At 36.9% G+C, this 21,220-nt stretch overlaps 1 protein-coding gene across 1 annotated transcript; it reads right to left on the minus strand.

Annotated features, from left to right (window-relative positions):
• Positions 1–738: 738 nt before the first annotated feature.
• Positions 739–21,113, minus strand: LOC112757251 (uncharacterized). Its single transcript, XM_072220575.1, has 8 exons — positions 21,043–21,113; positions 20,925–20,940; positions 20,023–20,062; positions 19,847–19,906; positions 2,158–2,234; positions 1,214–1,555; positions 941–1,113; positions 739–865 (listed from the first exon to the last, which is right to left on the minus strand). Exons 1-8 carry the CDS (start codon positions 21,111–21,113, stop codon positions 739–741), a joined length of 906 nt encoding a protein of 301 aa, XP_072076676.1.
• Positions 21,114–21,220: the final 107 nt, after the last annotated feature.

The following is a 21,220-nucleotide window of genomic DNA, read 5'->3' on the forward strand; positions in this document are numbered from 1 at the left end:
CTGTAAAAGCCCCGTCGGAAATTATTTACCGACGGATTTTTTTCCGTCAGAAAATTACCAATGGATTTTTACCAGTTACCGACGGATTTTCTCTCTGTAAATTCTCCATCCATTTCCCGAAGACGACGAACTTTCCAACGGATTTTCTGTCGGTAATTACAGACGAATTTTCCGACGAATTTTCCGTCGCTAATTACAGACAGATTTTCTGACGGATTTTCTGTCTATAATTACAGACGGATTTTCAGACAAATTTTCCGTCTGTAATTACAGATAGATTAGAAAGCCATTCTATACTCTAAATACAGACAGAAAATTCGTCTGTAAATCCGTCGGTAAGGTAAAATAATTTTTTTTATTTTATTATAAAATAAACTTGTTTTCATACAAAATAAATATAAGTTTAATAAATACAAATTTTTATCTAATTTGTATTCGAATATTTATAATATTTCAAAAAATAAACAAATTCATCATATTATCAAACTAAAAGAAAAATACTATAAACAAACAAGTCAATATAATTCAAAACATAAACAAAGTATATTGATACATCAACTATAATAATAAATATCAACCATACATCAACAAAGTGTATTGAGTAAATTAAAAGTTATTAATGGGTATCCAAATGGCTCTAAATGATTTTTCTCATACTAGTAAATTAAAAGAACTATACTGCAAGCAACTCCTATTCAATTTCCTAATTCATTTGAACAATTTTCGCTATTCTAATAATTAACTTGTAACAGAAGATTCATTAGATGAAGTTGGTGAAGGAGATCCTGTGTTAATTCCACTTATCTCATCTACAAAATTCACTTCACTTGCTCTTTCTGCTGCTGCTGCTTCTTCATCATCCCAACTTTCCTCACATGGTCACAAATGTTCTCTAAGACCAGATCATCCATGTGCTGAAATAGTGGTATATATATCTTACCAATCATCACGGGTGCTTTTAAAAGCTTGATCAAAATAGCCCTCAGCACGATCAGCATCCTTCTCTATTTGCCAAATTAAATCGGCATAGAGTGACAAAACAGTTGCATCACCAGGATTAGCCAAAATGGCTCTTTCAAGATACTCCTCGGCTTTAGGATAATCTTTACAAACCTATATTTGTAAATTGAATATCAGTGAACCATTCATAGACAGAGCACAATAGTTTTCTTAGATCTTCCATGTATTGATAAGTTTCAAAAACAAGCTTTACCTCTTTTAAAAACTTAGCATAATTTCCATGCAGAAGCACATTGTTGGGGTTAGCTTGAATCATGGTTTGGTAATAAGCATCAGTCTTATTTGATTCCCAGCCACTTCCATCTGGGACTCTTCCACTGCCACCACATATCTTGCCACCATCACTCCCCATCCCACCACCAACAACTAAAGTCTGCAATTCCCTATTACCTCTCTTCTTTTCTTCACCACCATCTTCATTATATTCTACTAGGACTTGCCTATCTAAACCTGAGACTGAGAAAAGTTCTCTGATTGAAGGTTTCCCTTTTGTTGTGTGAATCACTTGGTCACTTTCTTTGATCGTGGTACCATGCTAACTCTTGAGCACATTACTACGTGGTATGCAACTCTTGTTGTCGTGCTTTGTTGGGATTCGATGATTTGATGAGTTAGGCAAGTTTTGTCTTGGACTGGCAAACGATCTTGTTCTAGAAAATTGAAGAACCATTTCTACTTCAGGGGAGGATGGTTCCCTAGAATGGGGTATGAACGATAGCAGAATGATGCATTACAATAGCAGAATGATGCAGCATATATATTATTAGCATAGGACAATACTAGTTGGAGATCACAAACCTATAAGAGAAGAACACGTTGAGCACAAGTTGTTGGGACCCTGTTCCCATGTACTGTGTTTTGTTTGTAGGCTGCTAAATTCTACGACCAAGAATTGTTGTTGCATGTGACAGAAATGGAGTCAACATCATCATTCAATTCTTTCCAATAGTGAATATAACTTTTCTTTTTGCTTAATCAGTGGGATAATAATCATATTCTCTCTTTGATGTATTGAGACTACCACTCATACGATATATGTAAAACATGGACAACAAGATGTTAACTTAAAAAAGTTAGCCATGCAAACAAGATGTGGGACAGTTAAAAGAAATGTAATTGATATATACTGACTCATACTAGTTCTGTTCGCTTTGAATCAATACCCAATCTTACATGTGCTTCAACAGTTTCATCAAACTTTGCCTTGTCACTGACTTGAACAATATTTAAAATATATTCAAATAATAGTAAGTCGTGGATCATTTAATATAAGAAGTCAAGAACTCAAGAAGATTCATTCAAAGGATCAGCAGGAGGCCGACGGCCAATCAGTAGAGTCCATACCAAAAAATAGCAACTGGCACCAAGCAAAACTTTAAATCCAATAATTTACAAATTGCACACCCCAAAAAAGGGGGGAAAAAGGAAAGAAGGCACAATCATGTTACACATCATGATACTTGAAAAATTTGAATATATATGAGTCTATGGTGCCTATGCCTACAGCGGCTATGGTGGCTAAACAATTTTTGCAACACCTAAAATTAAAGTCACTTTTTCACATGTTTTGTAGGTATCTATACAGTATAGCAGTGTTAAATTTAAATCCCACTAAAATTTTATAATTGCCCTCTCAGAAAGAAAGTAACATTAGTACACTTCTCCATCCATATATGATATATCTATGACTTATGGTTGTTACTTCTACAACTTCTATTGCTTTAATTATTACACTAACTTTTATAGGAAGACAGATAAATGCATATTATATACCTACATGCTACCTACTAGTAGCAATAATTTTAAGTCCACTTAAATGTAGAATTTCAGTATAGATTGCTGTCTGAAAAGAAATGACGTACTAGTGTTTACCCTAGTCTCACAAAAGATTTTTATTTTCCCTTTTTTTTACTTCTCAAAATGCATAACTTACAAGTTATCTCAGAAAAGTAATATTTTCAATGGTCTATACAAGTTGCTAAGGTAACCAAAACTAATCAGAAAAGGTATGAGTTTGAGTAAAGTGAAGAAAGATGAATGAGTATTGGGTAGTGTAAAGTGGATGGGATGGTGTTACTATATATATATATATATATATAGAGAGAGAGAGAGAGAGTTCAGCAACGATGAAGCTACTTTGTGGTTGTGGATACCCAACAACTAGATAGTGAATCACAACAAGCAATTTGTTTTAGTTTTTCATGACCCAGCCTTGGATATTTATAAGGAAAGGAAAGAAAAGGAAAAATGGACCATAGTTCAAAAAGACTAACTACAGTTAGAAAATGTCAAAAAACTCACAACAATGAAGTCATGGTTACAGAAGACTACAAAAGCTCAGGCACTAGTTTTTACATGGTGCTCCTTACTCCAAAGAACCACAAATTAAAATATTAGTAAATCTGTATATTATTAAGCGTACCAACATAATTAAGCATTTTATTATCATGGCATGCAATTGTGTCATTCAATGCATGTAGTTAAACTCCAATTAGTGAAGAAAAAATAACTCACAAAAGAAGGATTTGATCCATTGTAAGTAAGAACAAGATTAACTCACAAAAGAAAAAACTCTCATTTTTAGTTCAGGCATTTTATCAAACATCAAGAAGGCACCCAATGAAAAGCTTCAAAAAAACCAAATATGAGTTCAATTTGAAGAAGGAAACTTGTGAAAAAACAAAATGGTACCTCTGATTTGTCAGCGAAATACAAGATCTCACACAGCTAGTTCCAATTCCAAGCACTTTCAAGCCCCCACAATTAGAAAGAAGTAAAAAATGAGGCATGCATGAAAATAACCAAGGTAAAAGAATCCACAAAGAGGGGAAAAAAGAAAAAAAATTGTTAATATTCTATATTCGAATTCTAATATAAATCATCAATAGATTATAACTATACCAATAAATTGAAGGACAATAGTGAGCTCCTAGACAGCTATAGCATTCATCAAGCTCATATTAATAATGTTCAGCAATCCAGATTAACAATTTAAACATTTCTTAGCTATTCAGAATCAAAACCTAATCTAATCCTATTTTAACAACCTAAAAATCCACTAATCAGAAAATAAATCTAACTAAACTAATTACTAAAATTAAACTAACTAAACAAAATTGCTACTTCAGCTTGAACTTGTTGGTTCATCTCAGAAAATATGAACTAGTTAGTTAGTTGGTTCTTAGTTGTATATTAACCTGAATTGCAGCAGAAGCAGGTCCAAAGAAAACTGTTTTGCCAGCAGAGAGCAAACAGAGATTATCCAAGAATTGAAAAACTTCTTGTTGTTTCGATCAGCTTCCTGCATTTTTTTGGGAGAGGTGAGAGTGGGTATGAAAATAATAGAAAAAAGAAATTTTATTCAAATATCAAAGGATATAGAAAAGAGGATAAGCCATCATCAGAAAGTCCCATTTCATCTCCGAAGCCTTGAGTCAAAGAAAGTTTCATAATCTTATCAATAATTTAGCCAGTAAGAAAAAATCCCAAGAGAATATGAAAGAAACATAAGAAAGAGTGGAATACTAGAGAGACAAGCTTTGAAATAAAAGCAAAGCAATTACAAATATAAATATCAGAAAATCAATTGAGACTAATTTGAAATAAAAGCATAGGCCTATTGTTCTCATTGTTAAGTCTTAACTCAAACAAATATATATTGTTAAGTCTTTACACATAAAATCTCATGATAAGTGAGTCTTTCTTCTGTGCAGGTCGGATGAGAAAAAGGCAGCTATTGCCATATGTGATAAGATGGGATTAAAAGGCTATCAAGTAAGTATATACATTACCTAACATGTGAGATTCAAGAAAAAGGCACAATTATCCCAAAAAAAAATTGCTAGTAACTGATAAACCACTATTTTATAGTTTATCTTGTGCTCAATTGAGTGGTTTTTATCAAATCTTTACTCACTTATTCATATAAATTGCATGGTTTTACAATTGCCTTCCTAATTATGTGCTATGATTGGAAACATGCTTCTTTGGTCTTAAATTTCCGATGTTTATTCCTCTCTTATTACCATTTGATGCCGTGATATGTGTGTTAAGTGATTTTAGGATTTATAAGGCAGGAATGGCTTAAAGGATGGAAAGAAAGCTCTGAAGAATAGTGACGCGCACGCGTGGATCTGCGCAAAACCAGCGACCTGCACATATTTGAATTTGCCCCCAGCAATTTCTGGGCTGTTTCTGGCCCAGTTCTCGACCCAGAAAACACAGATTAGATGCTATAAAGTGGGAGAATCCATTTATTTAATCATACAACATTCATAATTCACAATTTAGGTTTTGGATGTAGCTTTTAGAGAGAAAGGCTCTCTCCTCTCTCTTAGGTTTTAGGATTTAGGATTTCTCTTAGGTTAGGTTTACTTCTTCTCCATTCCAGGTTCAATGTTCTTTTAATTTAGTTTTCTCTTCTACTTTTATTTACTCTATTACTTTAGTTGCTCTATTTCACTTGCTAATTACTTATGTTGCCAAATTGGCTTATGAACTCTCCATGTTAGATTTGAATTTATGTTTAAATGCAATTTGAGGTAATTCAGATTTATGATTGCTTTTATCTATTTATGATATAAATAATTTAGATTTTTTCCCCTTTGCTTTGGTTGAGTAATTGGTGACACTTGAGTTATCAAACTCAGTAGTTGATTGAAAATTGGAATTTGCTGATTGATTTGGATCCCTCTAAAGCTAGTCTTTCCACAAGAGTTGACTAGGACTTGAGGAATCAAATTGATTAGTCCACTTGACTTTCCTTTATTTAGTAAGGGTTAACTAAGTGGGAGCAATAAATAATTCTCATCACACCTGATAAGGATAACTAGGATGGAATTTCCAATTCTTATTCCTTGCAATGGTTTTCATGATAATTAAGTTACTTTCTTGCCAATTTATTTTCCTGTTCCATATTTCAAAAACCCAAAAATATACCCTTTTCTATAACCAATAATAAATCATACTTCTCTGCAATTCCTTGAGAGACGACCCGAGGTTTAAATATTTCGTTATCAATTTTATTAGGGGTTTGTTACTTGTGACAACCAAACTTTTGTACGAAAGGATTCTCTGTTGGTTTAGAAACTATACTTACAACGTGATTACTTTTATGAAAATTCTTTACTAGCGGGAAGTCCGGTTCGTCAAAAATGGCGTCGTTGCCGGGGAATTGCAAACGTGTGCCTTATTATTGGTTATTGTAAATATTTGTTTTTTCGTTTCTTTTTTTAAGTGTTTCTAGTTTTAAGAGTTTATTTTCATTAATTTTTATTAATTTTTGTCTTTAATTGCTACTATGAATTCTCACCCTCTGGCTTTAAGTTTGGTTCCAATGTTGTTGTAAGGAATGGAAACTATAATGAAAATAGGCATCAAGATTGGAAGAATCAAATATGGGAGGAGGCACAAGGATTTGATCAACCCTCTTGGCAACAACCCCCTCCAATGCACTATAACCAACAACCATTCTATGATGCATACCAAGACAATAGTTATGGTGGACCCTTTCGTGACAACCAACCTCCACCAAACTACTATGGTCAAGAGCCATTCCAGGGAGTGTACCAAGATAATGAATATGGTGGACCCCTTGTAGTTACCAACAAGCCCCATCATATGCCTATGAACCACCTCCTCAACATAGCTTTGAACCACCATACTCACAAGCCTCCTACTACCAAACACCATTGATGAGCGGATATTTTATACGTTTTTTGGGGTTAATTTCATATAGTTTTTAGTATGTTTTTGTTAGTTTTTAGTTTATTTCCATTAGTTTCTAGGAAAAATTCATATTTATAGACTTTACTATGAGTTTGTGTGTTTTTCTGTAATTTTAGGTATTTTCTGGCTGAAATTGAGGGAGCTGAGCAAAAATCTGATTCAGGCTGAAAAAGGACTGCTGATGCTGTTGGATCCTGACCTCTCTGCACTCGGAATGGAATTTTTGGAGCTACAGAAGTCCAATTGACGCGCTTCCAATTGCGTTGGAAAGTAGACATCCAGGGCTTTTCAGCAATATATAATAGTCCATACTTTGCTCAAGGATAGACGACATAAACTGGCGTTCAACACCAGTTCCATGTTGCAGTCTGGCATCCGCAGCGCCAGAAACACGTTACAAGTTGGAGTTCAACGCCAGAAACAGGTTACAGCCTGGCGTTGAATGTCCAAAACAGCCCAGGCACGTGAGAAGCTTTAGTTTCAGCCCCAGTACACACCAAGTGGGCCCCAGAAGTGGATTTCTGCACTATTTACCATAGTTTACTCATTTTCTGTAAACCTAGGTTACTAGTTTAGTATTTAAACAACTTTTAGAGATTTATTTTGTACCTCATGACATTTTTAGATCTGAACTTTGTACTCTTTGACAGCATGAGTCTCTAAACTCCATTGTTGGGGGTGAGGAGCTCTGCTGTGTTTCGATGAATTAATGCAATTACTTCTGTTTTCTATTCAAACACGCTTGTTCCTATCTAAGATGTTCATTCGTGCTTCATTATGATGAATGTGATGATCCGTGACACTCATCACCATTCTCAACCTATGAACGTGTGCTTGACAACCACTTCCGTTCTACATTAGATTGAATGAGTATCTCTTAGATTCTTTAATCAGAATCTCCTTGGTATAAGCTAGAATCCATTGGCAGCATCCTTGAGAATCCGAAAAGTCTAAACCTTGTCTGTGGTATTCCGAGTAGGATTCTGGGATTGGATGACTGTGACGAGCTTCAAACTCGCGAGTGCTGGGCGTAGTGACAGACGCAAAAGGATAGTAAATCCTATTCCGGTATGATCAAGAACCTACAGATGATTAGCCGTGCGGTGACAGCGCACCTGGACCATTTTCACTGAGAGGAAGGATGGTAGCCATTGACAACGGTGATCCACCAACACATAGCTTGCCATAGGAGGGACGTGCATGCGTGAAGAAGAAGACAGGGAGAAAGCAGAGATTCAAAAGACAAAGCATCTCCAAAACTCCAACATATTCTCCATTACTGCATAACAAGTATTTATTTCATGCTCTTTTATTCCTCGCAATTCAATTTGATAAGTTAATTATTTTCCTGACTAAGAGTTACAAGGTAACCATAGATTGCTTCAAGCCAACAGTCTCCGTGGGATTCGACTCTTACTCACGTAAGGTATTACTTGGACGACCCAGTGCACTTGCTGGTTAGTTGTGCGGAATTACATAGTTGTGCGGAATTACATAGTGCGGAATTACTGCTTTCAAAAATGCCAAGCTTTATAAAGAGAAATAAAAAAGATGGCATGACAGAAAGCTATCCTCTAGAATGTTTGAACCAGGACAAAAAGTTCTGTTGTTTAACTCTAGGCTCAGGCTATTCCCCGGGAAACTGAAGTCCCGGTGGAGGGGACCATATGTGATTACAAGTGTATCACCATATGGTTATGTGGAGCTTCAAGACATTGACTCTAATAGGAAGTTCATTGTTAATGGACAGAGAATCAAGCATTATCTTGAAGGTAATGTTGAGCAAGAATGCTCAAGGCTGAGGCTAGATTAAAAAGCTCAGCAAGGTCCAGCTAAAGACAATAAAGAAGCGCTTGCTGGGAGGCAACCCAGCCATTGGCATCACTTCCTCTAGCATTTTGCCCTATTCTTGATTTTATTTGTTTATATAAAGTTCATTGATTCTAAGGTAAAGAGTCAATTGCATAAGTTTACAGGGTTACAGAAGGATTCAGCACATAAAATAGAGAAAAAGAGCTCACTGGCAAGAAAACGCCAGTAAGAGGCACAATTGGGCGTTCAACACCCAAAAGAAGCATCCACTGGGCGTTGAACGCCAGTAAGGATAGCTACCTGGGCGTTAAACGCCAGAAAGAAGCATCTTCTGGGCGTTGAACGCCAGAGAGAAGGTCCTTCTGGGCGTTTAACGCCAGATTTACAGCGTCTTGGGCGTTCAGAAAAACGCCCATTGACAAAGGAGTTCCTGGCGTTCAACGCCAGAAAAAAGCAGCAGCTCGGCGTTGAACGCCCAGGAGAAGCAGCAATTGGGCGTTAAACGCCCAAAACATGCAGCGTTTGGGCGTTTAACGCCAGGATGGTGGGGAGGAGGTAAATTCGTTTTTACTTCATATTTTTCATTTTAATTTTAATTTTCATGTTTCAATTTATGATTTCTTGCATAAACATGTTACAAACCCTGATTTCTAAGAACCCTAATTTCTAAAAACCCTACTTTAAAAATATCAAATGTATCTTAATCCATAAACACAAATTCTTTTTCAATCCAATCCAACTCTTTTTCAAATTTTTCAAAACAAATCTATCTCTTTTCCTTCTAAAATCTTTTCAACTCATCAATACCTTTTTCAAATCTCCACATTATCTTTTTCAAAATCCAAATTTATCTTTTTCAAATATCTTTCTTATCTTTTCAATCTTAATTCATATCTTTTCATATCATACTTTTTTTTAAATCATATCTTCTATCTTATCTTTTAAATATTTTCGAAAATCCCACCCCCCCTCCCTTTTAAAACCACATTCGGCCTCCCTCCTCTCATCCACCATTCGACACAAGCTCTCCTTCTACCCATCTCCTTTCTTTTCTTTTGCTTGAGGACAAGCAAACCTCTAAGTTTGATGTGTTTATCCGTGATCACTAAACCATACCAACTAAGATCATGGCTCCTAAAGAAAAATAACTCACTCCAAGAGGCAAGAAAGAGAGTATTCCAAAACCACTTTGGAATCAAGGGAGGTTCTTAACCAAAGAACATTCAGACCATTACTACAAAATAATGGGTCTAAGATCAGTGATCCCGAAAGTCAAGTTCGATCTTAAAGAAGATGAATATCCGGAGATCTAAGAGCAGATTCGAAACAGGAATTGGGAAGTCCTAGCTAATCCTGAAACGAAAGTGGGAAGGAATACGGTTCAGGAATTCTACGCTAATCTGTGGCAAACAGACAGGCAGAGAATATCTGGAACTGCCCTCTATGACTATCGGACTATGGTCAGAGGAAAGATTGTTCACATCCACCCTGACAAAATCAGGGAGATCTTTAAGCTACCTCAGCTAAAAGATGACCCAGACTCCTTCAATAGGAGAATGATGAGAACAAACAAGGGCCTAGATAAGATTCTAGAGGATATATGCATCCCTGGAGCCAGGTGGACCACCAGCAGCAAGGGTGTCCCAAATCAACTCAAGAGAGAAGATCTCAAACCAGTCGCCAGAGGATGGCTGGACTTCATTGGGCGTTCTATATTGCCCACTAGCAACTGTTCTGAAGTCACCGTCAAAAGAGCAGTGATGATCCATTGCATTATGTTGGGAAAAGAAGTGGAAGTTCATCAACTGATTCCATCTGAATTTTACATACTTGCAAACAAGAACTCCAAAGATGCCAGGTTGGCTTATCCAAGCCTAATCTCTATGCTCTACAAATATGCTGGAGTAAGGATGGGAATAATGGAGTACATCTCAGTGGAGCAACCAATCACTAAAACCACAATGGAAAAACAACAAATGCAGGATGACCCCATCAAGAGGAGGGCGCAAGAATTCCTCCCAGAAGTCCCTCAATTTGAATATTGGGAACAGCTTGAAGCATCTGTCACCAAGTTGCAAGAATCTATGGACCAAATAAAGGAAGAACAGCAAAATCAAAACAGTATGCTCTGCAAACTGCTCAGGGAACAAGAAGAGCAAGGGCGTGACTTAAAGGAACTGAAGCGTTAGAAGTTATCTCTGGAAGGACCAAGTACCCCACAGACTAGAGGAACATCCACATCCCAAACTCAAGGTTGTTGAGTTCTAATCTTAGCCTTAACTCTGTGATAATTGTTATTATTTGAGTTTTACTTTAAAAGTTATAGTAGTAATTAGTAGTGATTTTATCTCCAATTAAGCTATAATTTATTTTTCTCATCATCATTAAACATGAATAAAATAGAAGATTTTCTTTAGAATAAGGAGGCAATATTTTTTGAGTTTTTAATAAAACAAATTCTAATTGTTTACATGTGGTGGCAATGCTTTCTGCCTTCTGAATGAATGCTTGAACAGTGCATATGTCTTTGGAATTTGATGTTCTTGAATGTTAAATATGTTGGCTCTTGAAAGAATGATGAATATGAGACATGTTATTGGTAATCTGAAAAATCATAAAAATGATTCTTGAAGCAAGAAAAAGCAGTGAATACAAAGCTTGCAAAAAAAAAAGGCAAGCAGAAAAAGCCAATAGCCCTTAAAACCAAAAGGCAAGGGTAATAAAAAGGATCCAAGGCTTTGAGCATCAGTGGATAGGAGGGCCTAAGGGAATCAAATCCTGGTCTAAGCGGCTAAACCAAGCTGTCCCTAACCATGTGCTTGTGGCGTGAAGATGTCAAGTGAAAACTTGAGACTGAGCGGTTAAAGTCAAGGTCCAAAGCAAAAAAAAGAGTTTGCTTAAGAACCCTGGACACCTCTAATTGGGGACTTTAGCAAAGCTGAGTCATAATCTGAAAAGGTTCACCCAATTATGTGTCTATGGCATTTATGTATCCGGTGGTAATACTGGAAAACAAAGTGCTTAGGGCCACGGCCAAGACTCATAAAAGTAGCTGTGTTCAAGAATCAACATACTGAACTAGGAGAATCAATAACACTATCTGAATTCTAAGTTCCTATAGATGCCAATCATTCTGAGCTTCAATGGATAAAGTGAGATGCCAAAACTGTTCGGAAGCAAAAAGCTACTAGTTCCGCTCATTTAATTAGAATCTGAGCTTCACTCAAAAACTCTGAGATATTATTGCTTCTTGACTTATTTGTATTCTATTTTATTTTTCTAGTTGCTTGGGGACAAGCAACATTTTAAGTTTGGTGTTGTGATGAGCGGATATTTTATACGTTTTTTGGGGTTAATTTCATATAGTTTTTAGTATGTTTTAGTTAGTTTTTAGTTTATTTTCATTAGTTTCTAGGAAAAATTCATATTTCTGGACTTTACTATGAGTTTGTGTGTTTTTCTGTAATTTCAGGTATTTTTTGGCTGAAATTGAGGGAGCTGAGCAAAAATCTGATTCAGGCTGAAAAAGGACTGCTGATGTTGTTGGATCCTAACCTCTCTGCACTCGGAATGGAATTTCTGGAGCTACAGAAGTCCAATTGGCGCGCTTCTAATTGCGTTGAAAAGTAGACATCCAGGGCTTTCCAGCCATATATAATAGTCCATACTTTGCTCAAGGATAGATGACATAAACTGGCATTCAATGCCAGTTCCATGTTGCAGTCTGGCGTCCAGCGCTAGAAACACGTTACAAGTTAGAGTTCAACGCCAGAAACAGGATACAGCCTGGCGTTGAACGCTCAAAACAGCCCAGGCACGTGAGAAGCTTTAGTCTCAGCCCCAGCACACACCAAGTGGGCCCCAGAAGTGGATTTCTGCACTATCTACCATAGTTTACTCATTTTCTATAAACCTAGGTTACTAGTTTAGTATTTAAACAACTTTTAGAGATTTATTTTGTACCTCATGACATTTTTAGATCTGAACTTTGTACTCTTTGACGGCATGAGTCTCTAAACTCCATTGTTGGGGGTGAGGAGCTCTGCTGTGTTTCGATGAATTAATGCAATTACTTCTGTTTTCTATTCAAACACGCTTGTTCCTATCTAAGATGTTCATTCGTGCTTCATTATGATGAATGTGATGATCCGTGACACTCATCACCATTCTCAACCTATGAACGTGTGTCTGACAACCACTTCTATTCTACATTAGATTGAATGAGTATCTCTTAGATTCCTTAATCAGATTCTCCATGGTATAAGCTAGAATCCATCGGCAGCATCCTTGAGAATCCGGAAAGTCTAAACCTTGTCTGTGGTATTCCGAGTAGGATTCTGGGATTGGATGACTGTGACGAGCTTCAAACTCGCGAGTGCTGGGCGTAGTGACAGACGCAAAAGGATAGTAAATCCTATTCCGGTATGATCGAGAACCTACAGATGATTAGTCGTGCGGTGACAGCGCACCTGGACCATTTTCACTGAGAGGAAGGATGGTAGCCATTGACAACGGTGATCCACCAACACACAGCTTGCCATAGAAGGGACGTGCGTGCGTGAAGAAGAAGACACGGAGAAAGCAGAGATTCAAAAGACAAAGCATCTCCAAAACTCCAACATATTCTCCATTACTGCATAACAAGTATTTATTTCATGCTCTTTTATTCCTCGCAATTCAATTTGATAAGTGAATTGTTTTCCTGACTAAGAGTTACAAGGTAACCATAGATTGCTTCAAGCCAACAGTCTCCGTGGGATTCGACCCTTACTCACGTAAGGTATTACTTGGACGACCCAGTGCACTTGCTGGTTAGTTGTGCGGAATTACATAGTGTGAAGTAATTTTCGTGCACCAACCATCACATGATCCTAACCCTTATCCACCATATCAACCACCCTATGAGCCATATATAGATCCAACCAATTTCAACCCAATTACTCCCAAGAATCACCACCTCCATATACACCACATCCATATCCATCAATCCAAGAGCCTTATGGTCCTACTTATGATATCCAAGCAGAACAAGAGTCAAGGGATCATCTCAAGGAAACAGTGGATCAATTTCAAGCAACCTTGCATCAATTGGACCGAGCGGTAAACCGAATAGCACTTGAAGCTTTCATGGCTAAAGAATCTCAACTTGAGAACAAGGAATTGAAGTGTGCTATACAACAAGTGGAAAAGATGGAGAGTGATGAACCACCATATTCTTATTATGATGAACCACCCTCTTATCATGAACCTTTCCTCCCAAGTAATGAGCCCTCATATCCACCTCAACCTTCAATGCATGACACTCTTGGTGTTCTTCTTCAAGGGCAAAGAGAGATGGAACGGGGAGTACTAGAATTCGCGGCTGCCTTAACCGAGGTAGTAAATCAATTAGCTTCCCAACATCTGAGCACTCAAAGTACTCCCATGGCTACATGTGAAGAATCAAAAGAAGAGCGTAGCATGAAGGAGACACTAGAAACTCCGGTGGACAATGAGGAACATGGCTTTGTATTGGAACAAGTGGAGGAAGCCATAATAGTTGCAGAGGAAGAAGTGGTTGAAGATTTAGGAGATGCTGAACCTCCATGGGAATCTAGAATTGTAGAGTACTCCTCCAATAAGATTGAAATTGATGTCAAGAAGGCCAGTGCATAACCTCCATGGTATATTTCTTATGAAGACTTGGATGGGATAGATCAAGAAGTAAGTTCCATTGGTGATGCAGATCATGCATCAAGTCCTCCTAGTGATAAATCTACATCTGCAAATGAACTCCTTGAATATGAAGACTCTTCTCTGATCGAGTCTGAGAATGATGTGGAAGCAGAAATTCTCAGAAAAGGGCAGACGGGAGTTGAGTACGCTTTGTCAAGAACGTTGGAGACCTCTCCACCTAGGTTGCCATCTACTCCTTCATTTGAGTGGATAAGGCTTGTCTCTATTCGCCTTACCGTTCCACCTAGATATGGTATTTTTGAAACGGATGACCAACTTAGGAGACTTTGTGGCATTAAGCGTAAGAGAAAGATGTTTAGTGGTTGGAGTTGCAAATCAAGGCTCATCAAGGTTGATACTTCAAGAGATAGATGTAAGAGCTCAACTGGTGATAATTTGGTTAGATCTAAAAGAAGAGTTTGGTACTCCGTAGAGAATTCAGAGTACTTGCCACCCGAATCGAACCATGATGATCAACTTGAAGACGGGTGTAGAATCAAGATTTGGGATCCCGACATACAAGAAGATCAACTTTGGGAGCTCAAATCTTGTGAAGAACTCCATCAAGGCTTGGGAAATTTACATGGAATAGACAGAGCTTATTGGAAGTCCAAGCATTGGTGGCAGTTTCAAGATGAGTTCAAGCACAAGCCGCCATGACAAGGAGCTTACCAAATGTCGAACTTAAGGACTCTAACTAAAAGTGCTAGGTGGGAGACAACCCACCATGGTATGATCGTTCTCTTTCAGTCTTAGTTTTATTTAAATTTGTTTATTGCTTATTTTTATTTTATTTTATTTTTATTAGTGTTCATTCATAATTCCTGCATATTCAGCTGCATTTGCATTTGCATTCTGCATATATAAAAAAAATGCACGAGACGCGCAAGCGTCACTGACGCGTCCGCGTCATATGTGCATTCGAAACAAAGAAGAAAAGAAGCAGAGAATCACGCGGGAGCGTGGCTAGAGGCGCGCCTTAGGCACAAATATGCCCACGCGAACGCGTCCCTGACGCGTCCACGTCATTTGAAAAAAATCAGCCTCCCACGCGTGTGCGTCACTCACGCGCACGCGTGACCCTGCAAAATCGACGTAAAGAGGTGTATGGCAGAGAGTTATGATGGAGTGGGGCTGGAATGGTGTTGGAAGCACAAACCCCATCACGCGTACGCGTCACCCATGTGTACGCGTCATTTTTCAAAATTAGGCCATTCACGCGTGCGCGTCACCCACGCGCACACGTCACCTTAAATTTTGGCAATGTGCGTATAAAATAGAGAGTTGTGCGTGTGCGAGGCTGCACTCGCGCCAATAGCACAAATCAGGTCACGCGTGCGCGTCATCCACGCGAACGCGTCACTTGAAAATAGCGCCAGCCACGCAAACGCGTGCTCCACGCGTCCGCGTCGCATGCGACGCACAGTTTAACTAGACCTGCGCCAGAATTCCTATCTTTTCTTTCCCAATCCTAATTTTTTTTCTTCTCCCTTCTTATTTCTTTCTTTTCTCCTTTCTACTTCTTTCTTCCTACTTTCTTACTTTCTTCTTCTTCATTCCTTTAACCTCTCATCCTTCTTCTTTTCCATTCTATTTTACTTAATTTATTTGCATACTTTCATTCATTGCATTTTGATTTTGTGCATATTTTTATTTTCTTTTTCTAAATTTACTATTCCATTGGTGTTAAATGTTCTTATTCAACTATTGTATCTTTTCTGGTATTATTTGATGCTTAGTGACTTGTTTCACACTGTTGGGTAATATTATTTAAGTCAATGCTCATCTTTTATGATACTTGTATTACTTTTGCATTGACATGAATTTATACTGTCTTTCATTACCTACTATCTCTTCCCCTTTTGTTGCAAATTTTTGCAAAATTGATATGCCATGTGCTTCTATTATTTTCTCACTTTCATGTTGTAGCTACCATGTAATTGATACCCCATTATTTGGTATTAAGCCACCCATACTTTATTTATTTTATTCTCTTTATTTCCTGGGATACTTTTCTTCTTTTTTCTCTTCTTTCAGGATGGCCACCGAGGAAAGGAAATGGAAAACCTTTACATGGGCAACAAACAAGTTCCATATGCACAATCTTTGGAAAAAAGTATCAGTATAGCAACCCATCCACTTACACATCTTAGCATGCACCGAGGACGGTGCAATCTTTAAGTGTGGAGAGGTCGATACCGACTTCCGCGGGTTAGTTATTTTCTTTTCAACACCAATGTTTTATTTTCTTTGTTTGTTCATTATTGCATTTGCATGTTTGATTGCATATTTATTTGATTTTGTGCATATTTTACCACCACTTGGTTAAAGTAATATTTTCTTTTTCAAGAAACTTTTTACAGCATTTCACTAATTTAAATTGAAAATTTGTGTTAAACTTGTTTGAAGAAATTTTATTTTGGAACATGGTTTAGAGCTCGAACACACAAAACCAGTAAGATTTTGATCCTATTTGATTGGTGCATTTTACCAACCAATATTTTATTTTTGGTGTGTATTTTTCTCTCTAAAATTGTGATCTTTGTCTTGCTGAATTCTATATTTCCATGGTTTAATGTATGCATGCACTTATATGATTGAGGCCTTTGTTTCAACTGAGCTTACATACTCATATGGCCTTACCCTTTCATTATCCTTTGCAAACCAATGTTGAGCCATTATACCTCTTTGTTCTTTACTTTAGCTCATCACTAAACTCTAAGCGGAAAACAATAATATCCTTAAATTTGAATTCTTGGTTAGCTTAGACTAGTGAGAGTACTTATGATTTAAGTGTGGGGAAATTGGGTTTGAAAACATTTGGTTTGAGAATTGAATATGTTAAAACTTTCTGAAAATGTGAAAGAATGTTGAGAATATGTTCATGCATTTAATACCTTAATCATATGCCTTGAGAAAAGCAAAAGAAAGAAAAATTATGAAAAAAAAATAAAGAGATTAAAATAAAATAAAATAAAATAAAAGAAGAAAAGGAGAAAAAGAAAAGAAAAAGAGCAAATAATAAAAGGGGACAAAATGCCCCAAAGTAAATGGTGATAGCAATGCATATATACTGTACTCGAATCAGGATGCATGAATATGTGGAAAACAGGTTAATGGATAGTTAGATGTGGTATTATGATTACATGTATTGTCTTAAGTTAGGTGGGAAAAGTTTAAGTTAATTAAGGATTCAGATTTTAGTCTACTCGGCCAAATACAATTCTACCTTGACCCTAACCCCATTACAACCCTTAAAAGACCTCTTGATATGTGTATTTATGCATTAAATTTTTGTTGATTGGTAGAAGAAAAGCAAGCCTTAGAAAGCATGGTTAGTAGAGAATTGAGAGAGTCGAACCTTAAACACTTGAGTGATTAGAGTGTATACACTTTCGGTGAGGGTTCGATGCTCGATTCTTTGTTCCCGGCTTTCATGAGCTATTTTCTTCTACAAGTATTACTTGTACTTTATTTTGTAATTTAAATTAGTGAAATCCAGTTCATGTTTGTTCTTAAAAGATTTGTCTACTCTTAACCAACTAGGTAGAAGTATTTTTGCATTTAGTTGCATTCATATAGGTAGGTTGCATTTCATATATTCTACCATTCCTCTTCACTCTTTTATAGCCTCTCTTGAGTTTAGCATGAGGACATGCTAATGTTTAAGTGTGGGAAGGTTGATAAACCACTATTTTATGGTTTATCTTGTGCTCAATTGAGTGGTTTTTATCAACTCTTTACTCACTTTTTCATATAAATTGCATGGTTTTACAATTGCCTTCTTAATTATGTGCTATGATTGGAAACATGCTTCTTTGGTCTTAAATTTCCTATGTTTAATCATCTCTTATTACCATTCGATGCCGTGATATGTGTGTTAAGTGATTTCAGGGTTTATAAGGCAGGAATGGTTTAAAGGATGAAAAGGAAGCATGCAAAAGTGGAAGGAATACAAGAAGTTGAAGAAATTGCTAAGCTGACCACCCTGACCTCTTTGCACTCAAACGGTCATAACTTGAGCTACAGAAGTCCAAATGAGGTGGTTTTAGTTGCGGTGAAAAGCTAACATCCGAGGCTTCGAAATGATATATAATTTGCCATATTTGATCTGAAGAATAGTGACGCGCATGCGTGATTCCACGCGCATGCGTGATTCCACGTGCACGCGTGGATCTGTGCAAAACCAACGACCTGCACGTATTTAAATTCGCCCCAGCGATTTCTGGGCTATTTCTGGCCCAGTTCTCGGCCCAGAAAATACAGATTAGAGGCTATAAAGTAGTAAAATCCATTCATTCAATCATACAACATTCATAATTCACAATTTAGGTTTTAGATGTAGCTTTTCAAGAGAGATGCTCTCTCCTCTCTCTTAGGTTTTAGGATTTAGGATTTCTCTTAGGTTAGGTTTATTTCTTCTCCATTCCAGGTTCAATGTTCCTTTAATTTAGTTTTCTCTTCTATTTTTATTTACTCTATTACTTTAGTTGCTCCATTTCACTTGCTAATTACTTATGTTGCCAAATTGGCTTATGAACTCTCCATGTTATATATGAATTTATGTTTAAATGCAATTTGAGGTAATTCAGATTTATAATTGCTTTCATCTATTTATGATATAAATAATTTAGATTTTTCCCTTTGCTTTGGTTGAGTAATTGGTGACACTTGAGTTATCAAACTCAGCAGTTGATTGAAAATTGGAATTTGCTGATTGATTTGGATCCCTCTAAAGCTAGTCTTTCCACAGGAGTTGACTAGGACTTGAGGAATCAAATTGATTAGTCCACTTGACTTTTCTTTATTTAGTAAGGGTTAACTAAGTGGGAGCAATAAACAATTCTCATCACACCTGATAAGGATAACTAGGATGGGATTTCTAGTTCTTATACCTTGCAATGGTTTTCATGATAATTAAGTTACTTTCTTGCCAATTTATTTTCCTATTCCCTATTTCAAAAATCCAAAAAATACCCTTTTTCATAACCAATAATAAATTATACTTCCCTGTAATTCCTTGAGAGACGACCCGAGGTTTAAATACTTCGGTTATCAATTTTATTAGGGGTTTGTTACTTGTGACAACTAAACTTTTGTACGAAAGGATTCTCTGTTGGTTTAGAAACTATATTTACAACGTGATTACTTTTATGAAAATTCTTTACTAGCGGGAAGTCCGGTTCGTCAGTAACTTATAAGTTATAAGCTCTAATTCATTTTACCTCGCCATGTAATGTCACTTTCGATCAGATGGGGAGAGCTGGACAGATGGCCGTATTAGATGCACGAAGAGCTGAAGTCTTAGCCAAAGCAGCAAGACTCATACAGAGACAAATTCATACACATTTAACAAGAAAATATTTTATCACCTTGGGAAATGCTACAATTCATATCCAGAAAATTTGGAGAGGTAAGCTGTCTTCTCATAACTTTCTGTCTTCACATAAATTTGGAGAGCTAAGCTGTCTTCACAGAACTACTAAATAACTAATAAAGGAGAGAAAATTTAAGATAAATAAGGATACAGAAATTGAAATAGGCAAAGCAATTACAACTAGAATGTGAATACAATATACTGCTAGTACACATATCTGCGCAACATTATCAACAAACTGCGTAGAAACTGGAACTGCATCCAAAAAGAAAGAAGCCCTTGCCAGTGCATCAGCAATTTCTAATCCATATTGATTAGGCACCACCTAACTGAGCATCAATTCAAGATGTAGCCGTGATCTGAAAACTCACCTTTACCAGATTTGCCCACAATGGATGCAGCAAGTACAACCTATATAGGTGAAAAAAATTCAGAACATAAATTCAAAGTTGTATAAGATAATTCAAGCAAATAGAAAGAAAGACTGAAGTATTCCCCAACCCATTTAAATGCATCATTTTGCAAAGGAATCTAGCACTGCCCCAACTCACAATTTTGGTTACGCTCAATGGGCAAGTAACTTGCATATAATCTAATTCATCACCAATTTTGTACGAAATAGAATTTACAGCAACCTATCATAGCTAAATTTGAGGAGAAAGGGAAAAAACACCGGGTATCATAAGCTAAATCAGAAGATCCAACAGTAATCTTGAAGAACATTCAAATACAAACCTCACCATGAATAGATCTCAATTATAAGGCAAGTGTGTACAATTACACAACACGAAGCCCGTGTAAATGTAAAGCCAGATCACAGATTCAAATTACATGCACATATCAAAATTGTAGCTAATAGAGAAACCTAAAATAAATATCGAAGTGCAGGATTGTGAGGAAACAAAAGGATTACCATGTCTGCATTCGATCTTTGAAATGATGGAAGTGATTATTGTCTCAAATTGAATCTGACAAGAAAACAAAGTCCGTAACAGTGTTAGGAGCCATGAGATCAGATCATGAGACGAGAAGAATGTTCAGTGAGGGCAAGTGAATGAAGAACTCAAAGAGAGAATACAAAAAATAGAAAGAAAAATAGAGGTTACCGGAACGCGATCTAAAATTCGGAAGCGCAGATCTAAATGCAGGGGACTGAAACACATCTCAAACAAAAGTAGGAAAATAGAGCTCGTAAGCGAATGATTGAATTGGAAAACATTTAAACAGAAGAAAGAGAATGGAATGGGAAAAATTACCATCTATTTTGAGATACCAGCATATGATAGAAACTGCAATAGGAACAAGAAGCTCAATCAGTATCAACAACAACAAGAAGATAGAAACTGCGAAGAAAATTTGATAAATCTGAAATTGGCACAGAAAAATTGAACCCTAAGCAACAAGGAGCTTCTTCGTGGACGGAGATAGAGAGAGCGGCGGCGGTGAAAGAAGCTCCTGCCATGGAGAGAGCGTGGACGGAGAGAGGAAGAAGCTCTAAGTTATCAAAGCGATGGAGAGAGCGTTGATGGAGCGATCGAGAGAGCGTGGATGGAGAGAGGAAGAAGCTCC

This window comes from Arachis hypogaea, chromosome 16 (assembly GCF_003086295.3).
Source record: "Arachis hypogaea cultivar Tifrunner chromosome 16, arahy.Tifrunner.gnm2.J5K5, whole genome shotgun sequence".
NCBI classification, from domain to species: domain Eukaryota; kingdom Viridiplantae; phylum Streptophyta; class Magnoliopsida; order Fabales; family Fabaceae; genus Arachis; species Arachis hypogaea.

Bases quoted from the DNA above. Each gene is read 5' to 3' on its own strand.
- LOC112757251 (XM_072220575.1), bottom strand. From the start codon at position 21,113: ATGGCAGGAGCTTCTTTCACCGCCGCCGCTCTCTCTATCTCCGTCCAC. The intron at 19,907-20,022 runs GTGAGTTTTCAG...TTTTGGATGCAG, and splicing joins TGTGGGCAAATCTGGTAAAG to TTCCAGTTTCTACGCAGTTT. The intron at 1,556-2,157 runs GTATGAGTCAGT...CTCAAGAGTTAG, and splicing joins ATTCAAAGCGAACAGAACTA to CATGGTACCACGATCAAAGA.